The sequence below is a fragment of the Impatiens glandulifera genome, chromosome 8, assembly GCF_907164915.1.
Source record: "Impatiens glandulifera chromosome 8, dImpGla2.1, whole genome shotgun sequence".
Classification (NCBI taxonomy): domain Eukaryota; kingdom Viridiplantae; phylum Streptophyta; class Magnoliopsida; order Ericales; family Balsaminaceae; genus Impatiens; species Impatiens glandulifera.
Window position 1 is genome coordinate 11,604,095 of NC_061869.1, and position 17,668 is coordinate 11,621,762.

Here is a 17,668-nt window from a genome sequence, read left to right on the forward strand (position 1 = left end):
CAATAAACTCCATCTCTGTTTCCTTGGAAAGAAATGTGAAAATCAAAAATTCCATCAAAAATCTCGTTTTTTGGTTAGGAAGCTATTATATGAGGAGTCTTGACATCTAACAAATTGGAAAAGAAAATATTTTATCTCGCTAGTAGATGCAACATTTGTTTGAAGAGTGAAGAATTCATTGATCACATTCTTCTTCATTGTGACCTTAACAAGAGCATGTGGGCTCTTCTATAAAATCATCTTTAATTTCAATGGGATACACCATTAAAAGTCGTTGACTTTTGGGTCAAATTGATTGAATTGAATTCTAGCAACAAAATTGCGGACGACTGGAAACAAATTTTCCTCATCATGTGGTGGACAATCTGAAAAGAAAGAAATAGAAGAGTTTTCAAAGGAAAAAGTTATGGATACGAGCATCTCAAAAGAATTATGTTACACGCGTTCGCCTCAAATAGAAAAAAAGAGGCTTGTATGAGATATAATTTTTCGATCTTATTGGAATTTAAAAATTTTACGTTGTTTCTTTTTATTTTTTATTTTTTATTTTTCTTCCCTTTTGAAATGTTCGAACGCATCTTGTGCTCTTTTTAATAGAAGTTGACATTTCTAAAAATTAATTCACGAATCACTACAATAATTTCTAAAACACAAAAGACTTTTTACTAAGAAATGTTTACTAAAAATAAGTCAACAATTTTAAAATTAAATTTGCCTACTATTATTAATATTTTTAATAATTTATCAACAAGTCTTTAAATTCATGACATCCTCTCTTTATTATTAGTTTAAATGTGTGATATGACCCAATAGTTATTAACATTATTTGTTTAAAATTCGATTTTTGTTCCCATTTTCTTTAAATATTATTTTTTAATCATTTGGTCGGTTTGACATTTTGAGCGGTTTGAGTGGCGTTGAATCGACAAATCAAACATTTGGGATCGATTTGGTAAAAAGAAAACTGTAATGAATTCAGTTTAGCCAATTCTGTTAGATATTTGGTTTGGTTTGAACGGTTTGGTCGGTTTACTTACATCCTTAACATGAAAAAAAACAATAAAAAATTTAAAAACATAAATACAATTAATTAGCTCAAAATTTTTTAAGGAGAGCAAAACGGTCTCCACACGAATTCACAATTTTTGGGGATTTAATCTCCGACATCGTCATGAGAATGACATTGTGAACAATCCTTAACATCTATTTTGGTTGTTAAATTAAATATTCTCCGATTTTTTTCTAATCAAATAGCCCACTAAAAAATTATAGGAATAAAGATTCATCTTGTAATTCTCGCTTTTTTAGCTGTCATGACTCGTGAATCATACCTCTCAATAGTCACTGACGGTCTCTAGCATAATTCATTGGATTCCGGTCAAATTCCACGCACAAAAAATTCTATATACTTGCAACTAGAGACGAATCTACTCCCATCCCGGTTTTTTTCGATAGAAAATGTAACATGACTCTTAATTTCTTGATTTTTTTTCAATTTAATTCATTATTTGTTTCTTTAATCATAGAGAAAATTGAGACAAAACCTATATTTATCCATTCGTTTTATTTATATATTTTGTTTTAAAGTTCACTCTAAATTTTTTAGATTCCACTCTAACTCGAATTTTTAGATATGACCTTACTTGGAACAACATGACAATATAAAAGTAGCAGATAAAAAATTATAACCACCTCAATATAAAACATACTACAACTATCATGTATATATATAAAAAAGTGAGAATAAGTATTAAAATATTTAATAATTTTTCTTACCAATTACATATTAATAAATAATCCTTCCTATACTAAACTATTCAATTTTAGCTATTGACTTAATGGGATTATGACTATTCTAGTTTTCAAATACTTATTTTAAAAACATAACATATAAATATATTGACTCAATTTCTATTTAAATATAGAACTTAAATGGTTTTCATTAAATTAAACTCAAACGAAATGTGTCAATTAGCTTCTTAGTTTGACATTTTTTTTCAAATTTATAAATGAAATTATATTTACATTTTTTAAATTGAAGTACTAGATATATGGATTTTAAACTTATAGTGATTTAAGTGGTTAAAAAATATAATTATTTATTATTTAATATTTTAATATTATATTTAATAGTTAATGAAATTTTAATTAATATATAAAAACTAATTATAATAAAAACTTTAATTTGAATTAAATTTAATTAATTTAAATGTTCTTAATTGGTTGTAATAAAATAAATATAAAAACAAAAACAATAATATATAAATAATATTTTTTATTATTTAATTACATTTGTAGAATAACTTATGATAATAATTAATAAAATTATCATTATTTTTCTATGCATAACTTCTTAATAATAAAATTAAAATTTTAAATTGTGTTATTTGATATATTATATATAACCCAAAATATTCATTTTTACACTACTTTAAATGAGATTTAGTGTGAATCCACCGATAAATAGTAAGAATGAGAGTCTAAAATATTAAGTTCACAGGTTTATTTCTACTAAAAACACGAGAAGAGTTCATAAATGTGAGAACATGTTACTTCATAAATAAATAAAATGAAGATCATATGATTTTGGCACATATAACAGTTAATTTTAAGATAAGCTATAGTGGTTGAATCTATAAATATATTTGCCTTTTTTATTGCTTGTTGCTTTGGTTTAGATAAAAGTATTAATTAATAAGTAAATTTATTCACAAAGAGTCAAAATAATTCCTCTTTTAAGTCTCTTTACCAAATAGAATATTTAACCTATATTTTGATCACTAAAATTATTAAAATAGACAGGTAAAATGAAATTGGAGATTGAATTAAATGGAAGAAATCTCAATGACAAAACATAAAAAAAATATAAAGACACAAAGGAGCAAAGGAAATAAGTTAATAACTCCAATTTTTAATTTGGGCAATGAATTATTCAACTTGAGTTTCAATTAAATTTAATATAGTGTCACAATATAACAACAATAGACTTAAATATTTTAATAATCAAATTAGAAGATAATTATTGCCCTAAGATGGTTGGTAAAAGAAATTATTGGGTACCAAAAAAAAAAGTCTAAAAGATGGAATTGCATCACTTCCCATTTTTATTGAGAAGGACTTTATCAACAATCAATAACCTAAAGTTTTAAAAGTTTAGTTATATCAAGTTTTAAAGTTTGAGTAAAGAATATTTTCATTCCCATAATGATTATTTATAACTTTGATCTATAATTTGATACCTAACCGCGAATTAAAATTTTGTGACTATGATTATTTCTTCTTTTCTTTTAGCTGTTAAATAATGACTAAAGTAACTTATTCGATAAATTATAATGATTTTTTTTAAAATTTTTGTTAATATCTCATTTAAATTTGATTAGAGGATATTTACCACACAACTTGATTAAATATTTATATTTATAAATTTAATGATATTTATAAAGTGTTTTGAGGACTCATATTCAACTACACAATGTATTAATTTTCAAATAGGATTATCTGAAGAAAATAATTTGTAAATAACAAAATATAATAACCTAAAGAACTATTTGGATCTAGATCAAAAAAAAAAAAAATCATATTATAATTTGGATATCATAAAAAATATTATTATTATTACAATGAAGCCAAAATTCATATCATGAATTATTAGTTGTAAGTGAATATTTTTTTAAACATACTCCCAAAAAATCTTATACAAAATATATTATAAATTAACTTTCTATTTGTTAAATGAGATCCTAATTATTTTTAAATTGTAACAAAATATTTTTAGAAAAGTCAAAAGAACTTCGAGTGCACCAATATTTTTAAAATTTTAAAATTAAAACTATAATACAAATAATGAACAATAATAAAGTGTTTTTTTCCCTTAAATAGCTTAATTATAATAAGATTGAGGCCGGCGGCTTAACTTTTTCCTTTGTCCTTTTTTCTTTAGCTTTTGCAAATTTATGGGAAATGCAACAACTGTTTAATTAGGACCATAGGAATTAGTGTTTAGTTTTTATTTTATTTTTGTCTTTTTCATTACATTTTCTTAACATTAATATATATATATATATATAATTTTGACATTTTCATTGACTTTTTTAATGCTGGATTGTATAAAATTTTTATGAAAAAAATAAAATTTGAATGATAATTTGTTGAGTTTGTGGTTAATTTGGATATATATATGTGAGAGTAAATGGATACTTGGGTCGGATTGTGGGTTGACTATCCATAAACATAAAACCGTTAAAAGTAAAATAAAAAATGTTATATATATGTTTCGAACTTGCAATCTAACAAAATAAATACAACTTTTTAATCAACTAGACTAATAAGACTTTATATTTTAAATTCAACACCAAATTTGATGAACGCGAAACATTCTTAACAATATAAGTTCAACTTTTTAACCGGATTGTCGGGTCTAGAACTGTGGTTAATTTGGATATACATATATGTGAGAGTAAATGGATACTTGAATTGGATTATGGGTTGACTCGCCCATAAACTAAAAACGGTAAAATAAAATTAAAAATGTTATATATATGTTTCGAACTTACAACTTAACAAAAACAAGTACAATCATTTTAATCAAGTGTGATTGGGACAGTGGTTTGCCGAGAGATAATAGACCGGTAATAATTGAAAGTAGGTAAAAATATAAATCAAGTAGTTGATAACCAAAGTGTTATTAAAAATGCTATATATATGTTTCAAACTTGTAATTTAACAAAAACAAGTACAATCATTTAATCAAGTGTGATTTGGATAGTGGTTTGTCGAGGGATAATAAACCGGTAAAAATTGAAAATGGTTAAAAAATATAAAAATAATATTTGATGACCAAAGTGTGAGTTCACGATGCTAAATATTAAAAATATGAATAAGATATATGATAAATCAAAGTGAAAGTGAAAATGTAAGGTCACGAGATTAGAGGTTTATTAGAAGAAAAAAAATATGTAATGAAATATGTGAAAAGATGAGTTTTTTACCGAAGTAAATAAAATGTGAAATGAGAGTGTTTTAATTTTTATTATAATATATTTTTCGTGATTTATTAAGAATTTTAAACCTTGAATATATATTATAATAATTTATTTTTAAATTTTATTTTGTTTAGATTTTTATGTGGGTGTATTGAGTGAGAATTTTTTAATTATTATAATATTTTTTATATATTTAAAATTTAAATTTATAGAAAAAAATTATAATTTTTAATATTTTGATTTATTCAATAAGTAATTTGATAAATAAAAAAAATGGATAAGATAAATGATTTTTTTTTTTAAATTAAAACCTAAGATACCAAACATTAAATGAGTCAGCTCTTAGAGATTCTTGATTTAGTATTTTTTTTAAGTTTTTATTTAAATCTAAATATCTATCTATTAGGATTAGTTTGGTAGGTGAGATTGAATTCTAATTTCACTATTAAATTATAATTCATTTTTTATGTTTAGAAAAATGATATAATTTTATTTTAATTTCAATTCCTATGTTTAAAAACTAAATATATATTATTAAAATATTGGTTTGAGACTCCACTAGTTAAGATAGTTAAAATGTCAAGAGTTTTATCTAGGGTTCAATTCTCAGAAGAAGAAAAAAAAAATCGATTCGACATGTTAATATTTTAAATTAAAAAAAATATCGGTTCAATACAATAACTTTCTCAATTAATATTGGTTGGACATTTAACCTCTTATTTATATATATATATATATATATATATATATATATATATATATTCAAAGTTCGACCAATTTAACATTCTAAATTAAAAAAAAAACAATTATTTGTCCGAGACACAAAGCGTAAGCTAATAAAATATTTTATTTGAAAAAATATAGAAAAAATAAATATTATAATTATAATTTCGATCTAAAAATAGGAGGTTTGAAAAGAATAAATTTGATAATTGTAAGATCGGTCCAATTCCATTCAATTTCAAATCCTAATTTTAAATAAAGGTCCACCGACCCTAATTGAAATTAGATTCTCAAATTTTAATTTTAATTTCATCCATATAGTTTTTTAATTATTCAATTTATCAATAAAAATACTAAAACATATTTATTTTTATATTTTTTGAAAATTTAAATTACAATACAAGAAGGCATTTTAATAATTCAACTATTAAAAATTTCAAATAATCTACATGTTTATTAAAAATATATATATTTGAAAATCCAGTAAAAACTTCCAAATAACTAATATCAAACAAGCCCTAATTATTGTGATCACTTGGACAAAATCTTTTGATACTTTAGCTAAATGCATTATCTATTCATGTATCTTAACTAATTCTTTTAAGAAGGATCTATGCATTTCTTTTATTACAAAAATATATATATATCATAGAATGTAATCTAGCTGGGGTAGTGTCATATTTATAATTTTTGAAATAAAATTGTAGCAAAACAACTTTTAATAATAAGAATATTATTTTTCTCAAATGTTGATTGTATTTGATTACACATTGAATATTGGTTCAATCCATCCTCATATTATCAAGGTACATGTTATGATTAATAAATCTTAACTTTAATTTTATTAAATAGTCAATTTATAATAGTTGAACAAATAGGGAAAACAAATAAAAACAAGATAGGAGAAAAAGATAATAAAAACAAACAACAATCACACAAGTATAGAAGAGAAATGCAAGTTTCTATATAAGTTATTTTGAAGAAAAAAACATTATTTCATCATAAATATGTTTGATTTCTTATTTAAAAAATGAAAATAAAATGTGATTGTTAAATAAATAAATTGATAACTTTCTTTGCAAATTGGAAGAACTAATAAGGGTTTAAATACAATTATGCAATGCATGTTTTTGTTTTTATTAAAAGAGTCCTAATTTAATTTGTCTCCTCTTGCTTAAGCAAACTATGGTGGTCCAAAGCACCCCCTCACTTTCTACCCATTTTCATTTCGCCACTTTTAAAAACACTATTATAATAATATATAGCAACCTTTATCTTTCCATTCTTTTGGATTGATCTTCAAGTTAGACTATTTGATCTCAAACCAAAAATAAAAATCCCAAATGTTGTTATGGGGCGTGACGCAAGCCACATGTCGTTGTCTGGTTAGGCGTGTCGTTGAGGTTGGCTCGCACAAGGCGGCTCCAAGTGGAATCCTCAAATAAGTAGTATTAAATTGCATGATTAAAGAAAGATGAATTTAATTAAGGTTACAATTGGGACCTTTTTCTAGGTTAATGTGTGTTCTTACAAAGAATTGCAATCTAATTATAGTAGATCCAACTTTCCCTCCTCTTTCCATCAGCTTTATAGGGTATCAAACACTCACCATTGGGCTCTTGTGGATATGTTAAAAACACTTTTCTCTATTAAGAGAGAGATAGAGTGATTATTAAGATATTCATTTTTGGCATACTAACATCATCCGTGACATATGCCAAACATTAAGAAAATATATAGATCAAGGACATGTTTGGTTATCCAAAATATCCTTACAAACATTTTCAACTAATCGCAACCATCAAAATGCATGTTGTTGCAAATACACCATCGAGCACAAAGAATTGTGTCGAGAACGAAACGAACTGTATCATTGAGTTTTCGATAGGCCATTAAGAAAGCTAAGGAAAGAGGGTATTCTTATCAAAAACATGAATATCCATTAGAGATAATTAGTGGGTTGTGTTGAAAAAGATGTTCATCAATCTCTATGATTAATTTTGGTAAAGGTTTACTCATTAGAGAAATCCCCCTAAAAAAGGGTTTGCACATAAAGGTGCCAAGAGAGTGGAATCAATATGGATGGGCAATAAATTTGACTTTGATTTTCCTAAAGTGGCATTTGCATCTTAATCTCACTTTTTCATATAATTAAGTTAGTGGTGATTACAATTTATAGCAAAAAGACATTAATTTAAAAGATTGAGATAACGTATAAATATGCTCTTAACTTATTCACCACTTTAATATATATATATATATATATATATATATATATATATATATATATATATATATATATATATATATATATATATATATATCCCAAATTAAAAATAACATATGAAAATGTTTAAGGATATGTAGATTGTAGAGTTCATCTGTTTTTAATGCTTATTTGTTAGTGTTTTCATGTTTTTTTAGTTAGTAATTAGTAAAACTTATGATAAATTTTGTCATAACTCAATCTAAATAACTTTTTGATGAATTTTCATCATTCCCATTCCTAATAAAATGGATCAATGTAACAAATTTTATCCTTTCAAAATAAAATAATTGTTGTAATTCAAAGCAAAGTGTTTTAATAAGATGGCTTCTAATTGGGCATCACATTGAAAGATATATAAAATCATTTTGATAATTAATTTAATAATTAGAGAAAAAAACATTAAGGAATCAAAAGACAGAACAATACATATTTCAAGGCCAGAGAAGAATTTGATTCAAGGGTCATCTTATAAGGGTTGAAAGTGGGGCAAGAGAAATCATTTTTTTCTATGTGACAATTAGAGACTACATTAATATTTAATATAATATATATATATTTCTATGTGACAATTAGAGACTACATAAAAGTTTTATTTGAAGGGCAATTTTATTTATTTATTTTTGTTAAATATAATTTATTCTGAAAAAGAAGGTAACCCTATCCCTATCACGACTTTAACTTAATAGCGTTTTTAGACTATATTATTTTTTCACTTGAACTATCATATTGGGTTTCGAGTTGCGTACATAATGAAAAAAAAAACTGTACAAAAGGATATGTATATGTATATGAAAGTTATGTACAAACTAAAGGATACATTTATATATGTAAAAGATTCTAATAATGACATTGATTAGCATGAGATTCTTATTTTTATTCCAGTGATGGAGGCACCAACAAGCAAGTGGAAATCCATTATTATTATAATTATTATTTTTAGGTGTATAGTGAGTGTTTTAATAAAATAACAAATTCAGATATTTAAGGATTGTAATAAAGTAGGTCAAGAAACAACTTCGTGACAGTTAAGGATAATCTTAGTTGGTAAAGCAATTTCTATGTTAAATTATTATTATCTAGGATCTGATCAAGGTTTAAATGTAAGAAACAAAAAAACAGGCTATTTCGATTTCATCGGTTTTTCCTCTAATCTAGTATAATTTTTCATTGTTTTCCATTAGCAATGGAAGGAATGCAAATCTAATGTGACATATACAAAGTAAACAAAAAAAACATGGATAAATGAATTTTTTAGAATCTCAATTTGGAAAGGTAGGAAAGTTCATGAGAAGATATTGTTATACTGACTTGTAAGCGAGTCTTTCAGATTCGAGTAAAGACCATAGAGTGAGTATTGGCGAAGGTTCTTAACTTCATACCACGAATTGAAAACCGAGAGGTGCTTATCAGTTCCAGAGAATGCAAGCTGTATTCCGATACTGCAATCTACATCCCCACCGCTGTTCTTGCAACTACTAGTTCTAATAGCACAGTCCTGATTATTTAGGCACACGAATTTCGTATCGCCAGAACACTTTGAACAACCGTCTCTCTTCCAATACAAGTTTTGTAGCCTTCCCTTTTGGAATTCAAGGGCCTGCAGCATTTTTTTCAGAATTTGTTAGTTGAAATTTCTATATTAGAATTGAGAAGAGGAAAAATGTGTGTTTTGTTCTTACAAGTGTAAAGCTTGTTACAGTGTATGTGCTGTTTGCAACAAAAGCAGGGAGAGATCTTGCGGCGTATTTACTTCCTGCAAATGCAACCATGTATCCACCAACAGAATCCTGGGCAAGTAACAATTACTATGAAAGGCCATTTTTATCAGAGATTTTCCTTAAATCCAATGCTAGGTTAGGTTGAGCCGATTTCGAGTTTTTTGAGTCTACCCTAGTTTACAATCCTTTCTTTCAATGAAATTATTGTTTTCTTATCTAGAACCGTTCAAATAAAGAAACAAAAATACTCTGTTGTGGAATGCAAAACACGAAATAATCAACTAGAACCCAATACTCTAATTTGGCACATATATACCTTTACTTTCAATATTAATCTTGGCACTCCAACGATCCACAAGAGAATTGATTATTACACAAGTATAATATGGTATAAACTTATAATTCATGTATAAATGTTGAATTGAATCAGAAGTATTTCTCTTGGAATCTCCTACCATTTCTACTTAAATGGACTTCTGTCTCATATTCCTAATTCCTTTGAGTTAATACTATAAGAATGATGTCCTTCCTTATCATCCTGTAAGAGATGAATTCAATCACTAAAAACGATGGCTCTACAAAGTGTAGAAATTCCAATCAACATTGTAATCAAATACCTGCTAAATATATCCACAAAGAGGGTGTTTAAGCTTCAGCCACTCGTAATGATCTCAAGAGTAATAAGAAGGATCAAAGTTTTCATTTTGTTTGGAACAGAACGCTTCTTCTGTTTCAGGAACACATTTTGGATCCCCTAGTGACAATATGTGATAGTTAATAATATTGATACTTCAAACGGATAATAGAAATAGGGTTTACAAGGAAGGGATGAGACTTAGAAGAATATGGGAATGGAAATACAGACATTATTCTATTCATTTCATTCATATGGCTAACCCTAGGTAACATTCCTTAATATAGTCTGATAGATAACTTATCATAATCCTTAGTTGAGCTATTATTTCATTTCTAAAGTGGAAAGCAAGAACTCAATGGACTTAACCAATAAATGACAAGGAGAAGTAAATTTGATCCATTCTTTAGCATTCATGAAGCAAAACGAGCTCTTGATGCATGTTTAACAAGCAAAATAAACTTATGTCCTACTTTTTATCCCAATCTTTATAGGCTAGTCACTATACTATAATCAGACATGTATTAGAATATGAGGGGCTGTACCTATTGACCTATGTAGGTCAGTGGAGACTAAGCCCTGAAGTTGAATAAACCCAACAATATGTAAATAATGATATCCATTATTCACGAAAATCCAAACATGTAATATTAGCATAAGGGGATAGATTATGAGGAAATCTTCTCTCCAATTGTTTTTTTTTTTTGAACTAAAAGAGAACTAGCATGACACCCACAGCCATAGTCCCCCGCTTAAACTCAAAGCACTTCTAAACAAGTACAACACTGTAACCAACTAAGCTAACAAGACTTTTTTCTCTCCAATTGTTAGACATACTTCAATAAGAAAGCCTTGCATTATTAGTTAGTCGTGATTTGTATTTAGAGCATATGGATGCACGACTTGGTTCTCCTTGGTTTCAATTGGCAAACGTTTTTGAGTAAGTAAAGGTGGATATTCGTTTAGGTTCTCGGTTTCATTAGGTGGCCCGAATCATTTGCAAACAAGGGTTAAAGGTTTCATTAGATTGTTAGATATGACTCATATACACGTTAGAAATTAGAGTTTATTATTAGTGAACATGACACCCCGCTTCAACTTAAAGCGTTTTTAGTTGGAATCGAACCCGTGACATTTTTATCTTTTAAGTCGACTCTTAGGGTACTTGGTGGGATAGAGCATCGATATTTTAGTATTTGTGAATTGATATATTCATATATTATAATCTTAAGGTTACTTGTAACATTGCTCCCTCATAATCTATATAAATTAGGGTTCATAACTTTACTATACACATTAGTATTTGTGGAATTACTCAAGAGTAACATTACAAAATCTCAATCGATCATCAGGAACAGCAGAACAATGAAAAACCCAACTATCAAAATGAACAGAAAGATGAAACCCAACTACCAGCAAACACCACAACCACATAGCTAAAAACTAAAACACTGATTAATGATATACAAGAAGCAAGCAGAGATAGAGATCAGTAGTACCGGAGAAAAGCTGGAAGTGTTGACCGTAAGAAGGGAGATCTCATCAACCTTGGGGCGGAAAACGGCGAGCTGAGAATTGGAAGAGAGATCAAGTCGTTTATCGCAAGGTGAAAGCTGAACGGAGGAGTTGGAAGAGAAGAATAAAGAGTTTCTGGCCGCAAAAACAATCCCAAAGGTGAAACCATCAGATCGCTGAACCGACGCATCAGCACATGGAGAATAAACTATGTTAGTATCGGTTCTAGATTCTACATATAAGGATAGTGTATATACGGCGAAAATAACGGCGATCGGAAGTTTCAAAGATGCCATTGTCGCCGGCGAATTGTAAGTGTTGGGTTTGATTCTTGTCGGATATTGGTCTCCAAGGTTAGAAAGTTGTTGTTGACTCTACTACCACCGTTGATTTAGAGTGTAAATATTTTTAAGGGTCCAGATGTACTTGATAAAATCAACGCGTAAACATTACTAGAATCCGTTTGGTAAGATTACATTTATTTTTTTATTTGTTTTTTAAATAAGAGTTTATGAAAAAAGATTCTATGTTTGGTGAGCTAGAATTGAAATGAATTAAATTAAAATTGAAATTGATAATTCTAATCCTTAAGTTTAGTTAATAATTTAATATTAAGAATTATAATTTTAATGTAACTCAAACTAATGTGATTTTATTTTTTAGTTTAAAATTATATTTTTTAAACAAAAATAATATTACTTTATTATTTTATATTTATAAAACAGGTTAATCATGTAAAACCATAATTTTGTTTTTAAATTCAATAAGATAACATTTTTTTTTCAATTTAAGACTTTGTTTTCTAATTTAAAAAGTTAAAACTTATAATTTTTTAATTTAGTAATTTATAAATGTTTATTTTTCTTAATAAAAATAGATTTTTAACAATTAAACTATTTTAATAAGGAATCAGTTTCTTAATAATATACATAATATATTTGAATTATGTTTTTAATATTATTTTCAAACATAATAATTTGAGTTGAATTAAAATTATATAATTTTTATAAGAATTGAATGAGAATTCTAACTCCACCATCCAAACATACCTATAATAAAATTATAGATTTTTTCAAAATAAGTTGTAAATAGATGTTGAAGTAGAAGATAATTTTGTATTTTTTTATGATATATAAACAGTATAATAGAGATAAAAAGGTATATGAATACAAATTTAGTCTTTTGTTATTCAAGTTATATTATTAATTTTTTTGTTAATATATTTATTTTTAATATTTTAAATAATTAATTAGATTTTGATATATTATATTAAAACTATAATTCATATTTTTTTTTATTTTTAGTGATATTATTATTTGTTAATGTATAAAGTTTATTTTTATTATTTAAATAATTCATTATATAAAATAATTATAATTTAAAACTAATTAGAATGTATTATTAATTATAATTCATTTGATAACATAACTATTTTTATATTGTAAATCAAATCTTTTGTTGCAATGGAGCCTAATTATAGAAGAAAGGTAGTTTAACAATGCTATTGAGCAATCCTAGGTTCCTAGCCATAAGATCATGAAATGAATTTAAGTGTTTAAATAATAAAAATAATATATATATATTAGAATTTCTTGTAACCTAATGAAAATAAATAAATGCATATACACATTCACAATACTATAATTAATATTTGAGAACTTAATAAAGTAGAATCAACATAATTTAAGTGGTTAGAGTTTATATTTTTGTGCAGATTAATTAATATTTGATCTTACTTAATCGCAATCATCCTTTCAAAACAAAGGAAAAACAAAATCTCTTTATTATTATTTCAAACAAAATAATTGATATCCTAAACCCTTTATTTGAATGCAAACCATCAACATGAAAACCTAGTGAACAATATTATAATAATATCAAGAAACAAAGAAAATATATTAAAAAAATAAATAAGACACTTACATTAAAGATTAACTTATTCACTCCAATTTATTTTCTAATCATTAATGTATTGATGTATTTTTGACGACATTAAGTTTATTCGATAATCGCTCTTGATATAAAAAAGAAATGATACTGAAAATAAAAAGATATAAAAAGATCGTTAACAAAACAAAGCGCAGACGACATTAAGTTTATTCAATAAATCTATCTAGGTATAAAAAAAGAAATTAGACAGAAAAAGTAAAAGATAAAAAAAGATTGTTAAAGTACATTTATGATTTAGTTTTGTCACTCCATCCTATTCTCTTAAGCTATTCTAATAATATATTTGTTTTTACTTATTCACATAGAATAAGAATCTTTCTTAATTAGTTTTAAGAATATTTCTTTCTATTATATCTCGAAATTTAATTTAGTTGTTTTTTTCCAACATTAAATATGTCTATACTTAGTTGGGTCTTATCTAATTGTATAAATCATTATTTTCTCCACTAATTATTTAGTTTGTTAAGTTATTTTGTAGTTGGATATTGAGTTAAAAATGTGATTTGACCTCAATTTATTTATTGTAAAGTTAACATTTTCTATAAGTACCATTTTTGGACGGATATCAAATCTGCGAGTTGACTCGTAAATTTGTTCAAGTTTGCGAGTCACTTAACCCGTTTGAGTTCTGAGTTAGAGAAACTCAATTAGGTGCAAAATTGGATGGACTCACAATGTTAACTTGGTAAAGTCAATTGGTATATGCTTATAATGAAGAATATTATATTAGGTATGGTGTGTTTCCTCTCATTTGTTTTCTTATAACATATTTAAATATAAATTATATAATTTGATTCTTATCATCCGATAATTTGTATTTATTTAAATTTTAAAAAAAATAAAAAATAATTATATATTTAATTACACTAACTATTAAGTATATTCTAAGTAAACTCACAATTTTATTAAGTTATTAAGTAACTTTGTAAAATTTTCTATTTTGAATGTATTGTATTTTAAGATAATATTATAATTGTTGCGAAGTTAGTTGACTATTATAATTAGAGGTAGATTTATTAAGGAGGCAGGTGAATTTTAGCCCATCACAAAAATATTATTATTTTTTCAATAAAAATATAACATTATCTTTAATTTGTTAATATTTTTCAATTTAATTCGCTTTTTATTTTTTTTTAATTATAAAAAAAAAACTCACATTTATTTATTTTATTCATAATTTTCTTTTTAATTTTTTAATTCCACCTTAAACAAAATTAAACCCACCAAAACACTAGTTCTAGATTCATTACTTATGACCAGTGGCGGACCCAGAAATATTTTCTCGGGGGGCCAAATACATAATAACGTGCATTTTTTGGCTATCAAATAAATGCATTTTTTAATTAAAATTTTACTCGATAATTACATAAAAATACTAATAAGCACAATTACTAAATTATTCTTGTCTCTGAGTCGGTACAAAAGAAGACAAATATCTTCATTACGTTGCCTATACCAATCAATCAATTCAAGGAAAAAAAATTTATTTGATGAACTACTTGACTCATCATGTCCTCGAAAAGGTAATCTTTGCCTCAATAAAAAGCGTGTTACATCAAATATTGTCGTTAAACATGTGTGATAATTTATTTCTATATCACGACCATGTGTATGTAGAACGTTTCTCACGTTATGTCTTTGATCTTAAAATGATTCAAATTGAATTCTAGCTTCATTATGACAACTATTTGAAGTTCTCATATGACGATTGAATCTTTCTAATGATCTTTTCCAATTTTTGTACTCATCTCCTATAAATGTATCATCTACGTTTTCTCTATTTAAATGTTTGAAAAGATAACACCAAAAACAAAATGATGCATCTTTTGATATGCTATATTCTAACCATGTATATTTGATCAGTAACATTAGACTCATTAGTAGGCTCATTAATTGATGTAGAAGTACAAATTCATTTATAGAACATTTTCATTATTCTATATCCTACATAAAATAAATGATTAAAAATAAATATGTGTCACAACCCCTAAATAAAATCTAACAAATACATTTATTTGTTGAAATAATTTAAAAATATTTTTAAAATAATTTAAAATTAAGAAATATAAAATAATATTTTACCCTTATATTTATATAAATGGTTATTTTATCCTTATATTTATAAGTAATTTGTATTATTAATTATATTAAAATTAATAAAATATATATATATATATATAAATAAACTATAATATAAATATAGTTTTAAAATAAATAATAATATTATATGATTTTCATTATTTTATATATAATTCTTTATATTTTAACTTATATAAATAAATGTTATTTATATATTAACTAAAATTTATGTATTATTATAAATATTGTATTTTAGAAAATATTTTTTTTTGTATAAAATAAAATATTAATAATAATTACTTTAATAAAATTATATTTGAAATTAGAATACTATAATTATGAATTAGTTTTTTTTATTAATTTTTATTAAAGGAAGGGTTAGTTTATTATAAATATTAGAAAATAAAAAAAATTTTATAAAAAGAAATGTTAGAGGCAGTGTTTAATCACCTGACTTCTACTATATATTTCAGCTTCAAAATCACTTGGGCAAAGATTTATTTAATAAACATATATATATATATAATATCTTAAAAGTTTTACCCTGGTTGAGGGAGGCCCGAGCCCCTGTAGGTCTGCCACTGCTTATGACGATAAACTGATGTCATTCTTTATTATTTCTCCTTCTCAATTGTGATATCAATTGTGATAGATTATTAAAAGGTCTTCAATTCTTTGTTTTTGATTCTTATTTAAAATAAATTACATCATCATGAGTTTATTTAATTTAGACAAATATAATAATATTATTATATATATAATTTAATATTATAAATTAAGCCTAAACTATATGTAATTCTATATATTTTTCAGATTCTATCATTATTCTCATTTATTTTTAATTGATAAATTAGTGATTAAAAGATTAAAAATGTGATAGATCCAATTTAGATATACATGTAGTTGAAAAATCCATGTACACCATGTTCAACTCAAATTAGTCTTAGTGCAATCTATTTTGATATAATTGAGATCTTATTTTTTAATATAATTTTTGGGGAAAGAAAAAGTTGGTTTAGTTAGGCATCATACACGTTATGTTATAATAATCATAAACTATTTAAATACTTTAAGCGCTTTAGCATAAGAAGATACGGCAATACTAATAGAGATCAAATAATAATATTTTTATATATTAACTATTCTAAAAAAATCCTATTTGATCTCTATAATTTATGTGTCTTTTAAAATAAATTTATTTATCACATTTTATAATAAGAAAATTGAGATGGCTTAGAAACATCAATAAATAATTTTATTTGAATAAATAATTTTATTTGATATGTCTTTATAATATATTTTTTTTAATTTAGTAAGTTATTAATTACTACCCCATATTTATATCTTAAATTTAATATTAAATATTAAGTTTAATGTATTTATATTATCCCCATCTTTATATACCTTTAGACCTTTGTTTGATTGACTTAAATGTTTTTTTGAATAAATTTATAATTATTTTTATAAAATTAATATTTTAATTGATAGTTTGATTATTGTGAATAATAATAAATAATGACTTATTTAAAACTTTTTCAGTCAACCAAATTTGAAAAGAAAATTTGCATAGTTGAATTTTCTTGGATTATATGGTGACCGACAAGATCAGCCATGATATTTGACCGTTGTTTACTTAAAAAATGCTAAATATATTTTGTGTTTATTAGTATTTTTTAAAGACAATAATTTAAATTTTAATAAAAAAAGTATTGAGTAAATTAAAAAAAGTTAATTGTAAGTTATAACTATAATATAGAACCGTTTATGATGTATAATCAAATTAAGTATTAATTTATCG

The 17,668-nt window shown here is 24.9% G+C and overlaps 1 protein-coding gene across 1 annotated transcript; it reads right to left on the bottom strand.

Moving 5' to 3' along the window:
• Positions 1-9,011: 9,011 nt before the first annotated feature.
• Positions 9,012-12,186, bottom strand: LOC124912155. Its single transcript, XM_047452718.1, has 3 exons — positions 11,826-12,186; positions 9,654-9,761; positions 9,012-9,571 (listed from the first exon to the last, which is right to left on the bottom strand). The coding sequence occupies exons 1-3, from the start codon at positions 12,135-12,137 to the stop codon at positions 9,257-9,259; spliced, it is 735 nt and encodes a 244-aa protein (XP_047308674.1). The 5' UTR covers positions 12,138-12,186; the 3' UTR covers positions 9,012-9,256.
• Between the last annotated feature and the right edge of the window lie 5,482 nt (positions 12,187-17,668).

Bases quoted from the DNA above. Each gene is read 5' to 3' on its own strand.
- LOC124912155 (XM_047452718.1), bottom strand. From the start codon at position 12,137: ATGGCATCTTTGAAACTTCCGATCGCCGTTATTTTCGCCGTATATACA. The intron at 9,762-11,825 runs GTACTACTGATC...TTACTTGCCCAG, and splicing joins ACACTTCCAGCTTTTCTCCG to GATTCTGTTGGTGGATACAT. The intron at 9,572-9,653 runs GTAAGAACAAAA...AAAATGCTGCAG, and splicing joins CTGTAACAAGCTTTACACTT to GCCCTTGAATTCCAAAAGGG.